The sequence below is a fragment of the Nannospalax galili genome, unplaced genomic scaffold, assembly GCF_000622305.1.
Source record: "Nannospalax galili isolate Female #2095 unplaced genomic scaffold, S.galili_v1.0 scaffold39, whole genome shotgun sequence".
NCBI lineage: Eukaryota > Metazoa > Chordata > Mammalia > Rodentia > Spalacidae > Nannospalax > Nannospalax galili.
The window spans coordinates 3,689,500-3,698,678 of record NW_008346683.1 but is presented as its reverse complement, the minus strand read 5'-3'; the positions used below and the strand labels follow the sequence as shown (position 1 = coordinate 3,698,678).

At 43.9% G+C, this 9,179-nt stretch overlaps 1 protein-coding gene across 1 annotated transcript in view; it reads right to left on the bottom strand.

Annotated features, from left to right (window-relative positions):
• Positions 1–4,465, bottom strand: part of LOC103742112 (synapsin-3) — a 75,459-nt gene extending 70,994 nt beyond the window's left edge. Inside the window, exon 1 of the mRNA XM_029568343.1 lies at positions 4,413–4,465. Coding sequence (XP_029424203.1) covers positions 4,413–4,421 — 9 coding nt within the window. The 5' untranslated portion in view covers positions 4,422–4,465. The remainder of the gene's footprint in view (positions 1–4,412) is intronic.
• Between the last annotated feature and the right edge of the window lie 4,714 nt (positions 4,466–9,179).

Sequence of the window (9,179 nt, the reverse complement as noted above, 5' to 3'; positions counted from 1 at the left end):
ACACACACACACACACACACACACACACACACGCACACGCACTGTCTGTCGGCCCTTGGCTCATAGTCTCAGCCCTGTCAGTGTCAGTTAGGATCTTCTCACTGCCTCCCCTCCCCCTCTCCTACCCAACAGGGCTGGGGCTCCGTTCTGCCTGGTGTCCGTGAGGGGTGGACGTGGCCTGCAGCCAAGACCTTCATGACAGGCTCAGCATCTAGACAGGATTCTTGGAACTGTAAGGAACTGATAGGGGACAGCTAAGCATAAGAATCTTCGTGACACCTCTTCCTTCAGACCTCTGGGCTTCCTCAGTAGCCAAGGCTTTGTCATAGGAGGCTGTCTAATGCATTGTGGGATGCTTAGCAGAACCGTGGCCTCTACCTGGTAGGTGCCAGAAGCATCCCTGTACCCTCAAGTGTAACAACTAAAATGGTTTCCAGACACAGCAGATCCCCAACTGCCTGTCTAAGCTGACTTCTGGAAAGTGTATGGCATTCCGTACAGTCGCACCCCAGCTATCTAAGCACCCCTCAAACTGCAGAGCATTTCACCTTTGCTTTCTGACATTCATTATTCTTTGTTTTTTAAAATGTTTTATTTATTATTTTTGTTTTTATTTTATGTGTATGAGTGTTACGCCTGCATGTAGGTAAGTGCATCTGTGTTGTGCAATGCCTGCTGAGGACAGAAGAGGCTGTTGGATCCCCTGGAACTGGAGTTATGGACAGTTGCTAGCTGTCACGTGGGTGCTAGGATTCAAACCAGGTCTTCTGCAAGAACAGTCAGTGTTCTTAACCACTGAGCCATCTCTCCAGCCCCACATTATTCTTTGTTTTAATACAAAGAGTATCAGTCCATTAACTGTTGGGATTTCTTAAACCTCCAGCACACACACCGTGTATTATCTTTCCACATCTTAGCAGCTGTTGAGTTTGCTTCTGTCCCTTGGCATGCTAACATCGTTGCCACTGATGGCCATCTACTTGACTTTCCAAATCTTTTAGATGCCTTTCCCAGGTGCTTTGGGAAGTGACTGGCTTGTGAAGGTTCTGACCTCATGAATCATTAATCCATCTATGGATTTGTTGAGATCAGGTAGTTCCCTGCTCTAAGCATTTCCATATTGTGTAAAGCAGTGGTCTTTCAGGACTTAGGTGAGATTTAGATCTTTCCTTGAAGTTCTATCCTCTCTACACAGTCTTCCATTAGGCCCCATAAATAAATATTATATATTTATTTAGTTTTGAGATATGGTCTTACTATGCAGCTTGGCTAGCCTTGAACTCATAATCCTATTACCTTAACCACCTGAGTACTGGGATTATAGACATGTGGCACCATACCTACCTTTATACTTACTTACAAACGAGACAGACTCCCCAATTCTTTGAGGGCAGGATGGGGATTGGGTCCTATTGATCTCATAAAGGACATGTAGTAGGCAAGATCAGTGAGCATGAACACAGTGTGCTTGAGGGTAGGTCAGTGACTGCATTCAAAGTCCTGGGTGGGCTTTGCAAAACACCAAGGTCATTATGTTTCCTTACCAGGTGTCTTCATCCATGCACCCTGCTGGTCTCTGGCCACCCATCTTCCTGCTTAGAAGGTTATAATAGACACTGTGGTGTTCTTTTCCCTTTCAGCATGAATGTTACATCATCTACTCAGTCAACTTGTGCAGACTGTTCCTTGCAAGTCTTCTCATTCCAGAGCTAAGGAGAAAATCCCTTTTGCCCTGTCTCACATTTCTTCATACCTCCATCTATTCTGGTCTGTACCACTGTCTCTCTTTGGAGATGTGCGTTCTTGAACTTTGGGGTACCCCTCTCACCTACAAATTGCATTAGTCTCTGTAAGGACTTCTTTATTTCCTGTTGGAGATTATTTTAAGCTTTATATAGAATTAAATTCTTGGGGACTCTTCTAACTTTACTGGAGCTGTCCAAGTTAGTGACGGTGGGCAGAGAGAAAGGGACAGCCAGAGAAAAAGCAGCAAATGTCAACTGCCGAGAACTTGGACATGGAGGCGGGGTGATGATTTACATCTCTGAGCTGTTTATTTTTGAAGTACTAGAAATGGAAGCTGACCCAGGGCCTGGTATGTGGTAGCTAAGCACTCTACCCTTGAGCTATGCTCCAGCCCTTTGATTTCTGTTTTGAAACCATGGATTGACAGGTTTCTCCTGAGGAGATGGAGAGGAAGAAGAAGAAGAGGAGGTGGGGAGACTAGGATGCCTGGGGAGATAATAGGCATTGTTTGGGATTATAGGCTGGTTTCCATGGAGACAAGGTAGTGCAGCACAGGCAGTAACTGGAGAAAAGAGCTACTAACATGGATAGGATATAAGACTTGGGAGGCTGTTGACATGAGGGTGGTTGCTGAGGCCCAGGGAAAGAATGAGAGGCCACAGACAGCGGGTGATAATAGGGTGGCCATGGTCAGGGGTGGCACAGGAGGACATATCCTTGAAAGAGACAGAGTGCAGCCAGAGAAACAGAGGAAGAAAGCCAGGAGAGGAACTTGAATCAGAGACCACTAGATGAAAAGTTTAGGCATAGAAGTAGCCTTAAGTGATGCAGAGACGTCAGTTCAAAACAGAAGAATGCTCACTGAATTAGCATCTGAGATCATTGGGAGTCATGGGGAGAGCACCTTGAGCCCAGATGGTAAAGGTGGAAGAGGAATCGGGAAGATAAGGGGGGCGTTTATTAAAAAGCAATCCATTTATCTGTTCACTCAAGCAATAACTGCAGGGTTGTGGTGCACCAGGTGCCACTCTGATCCCTGGGATAAAGCAGTAGGAAAATAGGCAAAATTTTCTCTCTTTATTCTGTGTATTCTCTAGGGAAGAGGGAGGGATTATGGTTTGGATATTAAATGCCCTCCCGAAACTCAAGTGTTGAAGGTTTGGTTCCTAATGCAGCAATGATTAGAGATAGAGGCTTGGAGGTGATTAGGCTATGAGGACTCTAACCTCAATGGATTCATAGCTTAATGGGTTTCAGGGAGAGTAGCATTGCTATGAGTTTGTTCTCTCTTTCTCTCTCTCTCTCTCTCTCTCTCTCTCTCTCTCTCTCTCTCTCTCCTCTCCTCTCTCTCTCTCAGCTTTGATTCACCACATCCTCATGAACCACTACTTCTGAAACAGTAAGCCCAAACCCTCCTCTTCTAGAAGTTGACTTTCTCAGGTATTCTGTCACAGCAACAGGAGGTTGACTAACACAGGAAGATTTACTTTAAAGACTGTTACTAGAATCTTCACCATTCAATGGGTGAGGAAGCCCAAAGAGGTTAGAGCAGAACTTGTTCCATCCTGCCCTGCCCAACCCTCCACCATGAACCCTCACCTTCCCATGCTGCCTGAAAAGGCATACTGTAGGCACAAGGAGATCATGGAGACACCTGGGAGGTGGAAAAGAATATAGGCAAAAGGTGCAGAACTGTGTGGCTGGCTGAGCCAGCCAAATGGAGGCTTTTATTTAGTCCCTTGTCATTTAGCAACTGCTGTCCTTTATTTGGGACCCACTATATTGAGCTGCCTATTTGGACTCAGGAGTCTCCAACAGGAACATCTGACATTGGTGTACTGCAGTAACTCCACAGAGCCCCAACTCTAGGATCAGGCTTTCTCCTTAATAGGGGCTGATGCATCTTTCTTTCCCCTCATTGGAGGTAGGCACTCAGCCCCAAATAATCTTCCAGGAGACTAGATATAAAAATGATGGAAAGAAAGAGGAACTCTAGTCTTTGGGAAGGTGGGTTTGGGGACCTTTGTAGGTCACCTATAGTTATTCTGACTCTCTGAAAGAATAGAGCCAAGAGTTCTAGAGTCCAAGCTCTGGTTCTCTCTGTTGAGCTCCTGGATCCAACTCTGTCCAAATCAAGAGCTAGCTCAGAGGATCCAGTGGCTTAAACAAATGAATTAGTGTTTTCTCCCTAATTTGAGCTGAGCTTTGACACTTGTAACTGAGGCTGACCCAGTGCATTTCCCCAGGATGTCATTTGTGACTGTGTTAAATATGTTGTTTAGTTTTGATGAATCTGGCCGACTCTAGGAGCTCTTGCTGTGGAGTCATGTATATTTACACTTTTGGGGTGCTAACCCAGCAGGTGATGGAGAGTAACAGGCCAGCTTACAACACTGCTAAGGAGAAGATGACAGTCATTTGTTGTAAAAGAACTGTGGTCTATAAAATGTTTCCTCTTCGTGTCTTTTGAAGCTACAGCCTCAAACTGTAAGCTACCAATTCGAGCTGGAGAGACAGTCCATGCAGCACAAGCTGGGAGGAGCACGGGTACAGAAGGTGGATTGTAAATTCATTTTGACATACTGTCTTGGAGTCTGTATGAAGGTGGGGGAACGCAGGCTAGGGGAGGGGCAACAGTTATTCTGGGAAAACTGTGGTTCTCTTACCTTTCCCATGCCAGCGTGGGCATGTCCCAGCTTGATCACCACGGGGAAGTGTGGGGCTGTGACCTGAAAGACACAAAAAGAAGTCCTCATTACCATCTCAGAGTATAGCCTCAGAGAGGCTCTGGGCTGCTTGTTCTGTGGAAAGATTCACTAGCAACATTGTCAGGAATTCCCACAGAGCACTTTGCAGGAAGTTGCCCTGCTACTGATCCAATCCCCTTTAGCACATCTGTATGTCTAAGGAAGCTCTGAGCTCTAAGAACCAGCTTGCCTGGGGGCATCTGACAGTCTGCAGAGACCATTAGAGGTGTGCCAGCCAACTGGTTTCATATCCTGTCTTTACCACAGTGCAGCTGCAGGCAAAGCATTCCAATGACCCGTACCTGTCACCTTCCTCATCTTGGAAACGGGGGAAATAATACCAGCACTCACACAATGGGATGGCCGTGAAAGCAGCATGCATTATTACACTGGGAAATGGCAACTTCAGTTTTCCTGGCACAACTCTGCCTTCTTGAAGCCACTGTGAAGGTTTCTTAATAGCTGGGTCAAGCCCACCTCTGGTACTAATATTTATTGGTCGTACCCTGTGGGCACCATGTTGAACAACCTCATGGCGTCCGCTTCTTTGGAAGTTCCACTGTTTTCTAGGCCGCTGCCTTGGCTACTTGGTGCCCTGTTGTATTGCCAGCTCCTAGGACACTTCTGATCCTAACCCTAGACTGAATACAGAATCTGGGCTTCAATCCATCCTGTCAGTCAGAACTGCAGGGTGTGCGTGTTTCCATCTATGATGCTGAAAGATCTTATGTTTGCCCAGGTCCATTATACTTAGCAAAGGTAGAAAAGATCAGGATTCGTGTCTGAGCTATGTTGTCCTTCCTATGTTATTTGAAGCCTGTTTGCTTGGTTTCTATGAGTCTATTCTGGTTTGCTTGAGGACAAAGGTTATGTGGAAAGTAAGAGGCCAGCCTTCAACACAGCTAAGGAGATGACAGCTACTGTAGCAATGTGGTAACAATGCCACTCTTTTCCATTTGGATCATTCTGTCCCTCCACAAGGGGTCACCATATTTCACTCCCTAGGCTATGCAGACAGATGCCTGTCACCCTGTCCTGGATTGTCCCCTGTCAATGTTACTTGTCCTTATGAATGAGGGGCCCAGAGGAACTCAGCTCTTCCCTCTGGGTGTCTAGTAACTGGTCTTTCAATTTGGCCATCCATGGATCACAAAGCTATTGTATAATCTTCTCTATGATCTTGGTTGTTAATGTGATTGGATTAAGAAACACTTAGGTGATTAATGAAGACACATCTGGAGGTGAGTCCTTGGAGTAAGTGTTCTTGAGGAATTATCCTGCCCTGGCTCCTTCCTATCAGCACCATTCAGCTTTCTCCTGTGATGTGAACTGCTACACCACACACCCTCCTCACCACGATGGGCTGACGCTTCTGAAACCATGGGCTAAAATGAGCACTTCCTTTATGTTGTTTATGTCAAGTATTCTGTCACAGAAATGAAAAAATAACTAACATACCACCTCATTGTACTCTACAATGGCCCTTGAGTCAATTAGGGGAGGTACTGTTTTATTATTACTATTATTCTTATTATACTATTTTATAGATAAGAAGATTGAGCCCCAAGCCAGCAGAGTCAAGGACTTAAGCTGAGCCCTGTCAAACTCAAGTTGGCTTGCTGTGATTTCTTTTATTTTTTTCCCCTTAATTCAGGCGGAAAATTACCATATTCTGGTACCTAAGGTGAACCAATTTATCTTTAAAAATTATTTTTAATTTTATTTATGTTTATCTAGTGCATCTGTGTGGTCTGCATGAGTACATGTGCATATGTGTGTGCAGGTGCTCATGGAGGCCAAAAGAGGTTGTCAGATTCCTTGGAGCTGTAATTACAGGCAGTTATAAGACACCTGGTGTGGGTGCTATGCTCTGAACTCTAGTCCTCATGACTGAGCAGCAAATGCTTGTAACTGCTGAGCCATTTCTCTAGTCCTCAATTTATCTTTTAGTTAAAGAACCACTATTTGATTTTGATTCCAAAAGCAATATGTGCTCACTATAAATTTTGGAAAATGTAATAAAGTATTAGATATAAAAAAGGTACTAATAACCATCCTCAGCCTTTTCACAGTTTGGTGCAATGACTGATGGTCTGAAAGAAAGCCTCATCGTGTTTTTATTATGGTTGTTCTGTTTTCACAGAATTGAGAGCATAGTTCATATGCAATTTTGTTCCCTTATCTTTGCACTTAATATTATGTGAGGAGAGTGTTCCTGGTAGTTATTATTTGTTGGTCTGATAGTTATAAACTGTTCCACATATGACAAAAGCATTTAAAAGTAACATTGCAACTATCACCTTGATTAAGAAATAAAACAATCAAAACCTGTGATGCAATTCTTTCCTTGAAGAAACCTTCCCTCTTACATAAGAGGTAACCAGTACATGGATTCTGGGTTTATTACTCTCTTGGTTTTCGTTATAACCTTACTATTATATATAATTTCTGAGTAACAAATGTACACTTTAAACTTCAGTATTTTATGTTCTACACATTTATTTACTCTCACTACTTCATATACACATGGACAGGTAAATGTACTTTGACCATATCCCCCCAGTATCCCTACTTATTCCTGTCCCCCTCCCACTAAAACCCTTCTTCCCTTCATGTCTCTCACCTACTTTCATGTCTTTTAAAATCTTTTGTTTGTGGCCCACTCTGTATTTAATTAGGGGGGGGTGCCTGTAAGAACACAGGTGGGGGTTATTTACTATTACCAGTGGCAACACCACTAAGAAATGGGACTACCTGTCCCCAGCAATCTTTAACTGTCTGTAACTCCTCAGGAGAAGTAGGGCCTTATGAGCACCCCCTCCACCCATGATGGCATGTTGATAGACCCAGTCTTGTGCAGGTTTCATACAGGTAACCATTGCCCCTGTGAGTTTACGGGTACAACAGACATGTCGTGTTCAGAAGTCAGCCTTTTCACTGTTCACTTCCTCCCCTTCCTCTAGCGCTTACGTTCTGCCTGTCCCCTCTTCCTACATTGTTCCCTGAGCCTTGGAGGGAGTGATACAGATGCCACATTTAGGGCTGACCACTCAACTGTCACTTATTCTTAGCATTTTGATCAGTTATGAATCTCTGCATTAACTGTTGCCACTGTGAACAGAAGTTTCTCTGACCAAGACTGAGAGCAGTTAATTTAGGATATAAACATAAATATTTAGAAGGCAGCTTGATATCATGTTCATATAGCAAAACAATATTAGGTTCTTCCCTAGGGCCACAACCTCCCAGCTATAGGCTTTTCATGGAGTTTACATTACCTAGCATGAATTCTTCCTGTGAACTGAGCCTAAAATCCAACTCCAACCAGAAAGTAGTTGGTTATCTTCATGACAGTGATGCCACTATTGTACCAGTGAACACATCTTGCCTGGCAGGTTGTAACATGCAGGGTTCACAGCTGGGTAAGAACACTGGTGACTTACTCCCTATGATCTTGTATAGCACCTCCCATCACTATGAAAACAAAGAAGCTTCCAGATTAGTTTCAGCTTGATTTCTCTATGTCCTACAACCAAAGTGTGTGGTATCTTCAGCCATGGGGTCTTATCATCTAGTTCTGATGTGTAACCAAGAACAATGACCACGGTCTGTATTGTTTTGGGGATCTCTTGGGCCTCCCTGACCAACAGCTTATAAGGAAGTATCTTTCTGAGCTTCCCCAATGCTGGGATTACAGACATGTACCATAATGCCTGGTTTATGCAGTGCCATGGCTTCATGTATGATAGGCAAGCATGCTACCAATTGAGATGCATCGCTAGCTCCATTTTAAAACTTTACATAAGTTATGTCAAATAATCTGTGCCATCTTTTTTGGCTTGTTTGTGACATTCATGCATGTTGATATATATAACTGACACATTTTGTTGCATGGTGCTCATCTCATAAATTCAACATGATTTATCCATTTCTTGCTGGTGAACATTTAATTGGTTCCTGTTTTTCCAAGTAAAAACAGCACTACTGTAAACATTTTGGACATAACCCTTCTGGGCATATTGGAGAGTTTCTCTGGGCACATACACAGGAGTGGAACATGGTTTGGAAACGCTTACCTCGTCTTTGCTAGACATTGCCAAATTGGTCTTCAAGTGGTGCATCAGCTTACACTCTCAAGGGCAAAGAAATCTTAGAATTTGTGGCTGAAACACTTAACAATTTATAAATCTGACCAGTATGAGGTAGTGATTGAGTGCATTTTTCATCAAGGTATTTTTGTTACCCAGCACAATCATACTCAGCCATTCTTCCAGTCTGCAGGCATCCCTAGCAATCCAAAGACCAGAGGCTTTGCTTCTATTTCATTAGAAGGTGGAACTAGATGGGTGTTCTCCTCTTCCTGGTCCTCCCAGTCTGGTCATGTGGTACCCTGGTGGGAACTGGAGCAAGCATGGGTCCTGGCTCTGTCATTACCATCAGTTTAATTTGGGGCCAGATATTTAACCTCTATAAGTCTTAGTTTTCTAATCTGCAAAGGGACTGATAATCCCTAACTTGTAGGGCAGTAGAGGTGCAGAAGGGGAAAATGAGGAATATAAATTACTTAGCTAAAAGTACTAAAGTGTAAAATAGAAGAGATGGGAGAGAGGAGCTAAGTCTGGATTTCTGGGTTAGCGAAGAAAGGATCCAGGAAGACTGGGTGGTGGAGAGGAAGAGCCAAGGCTC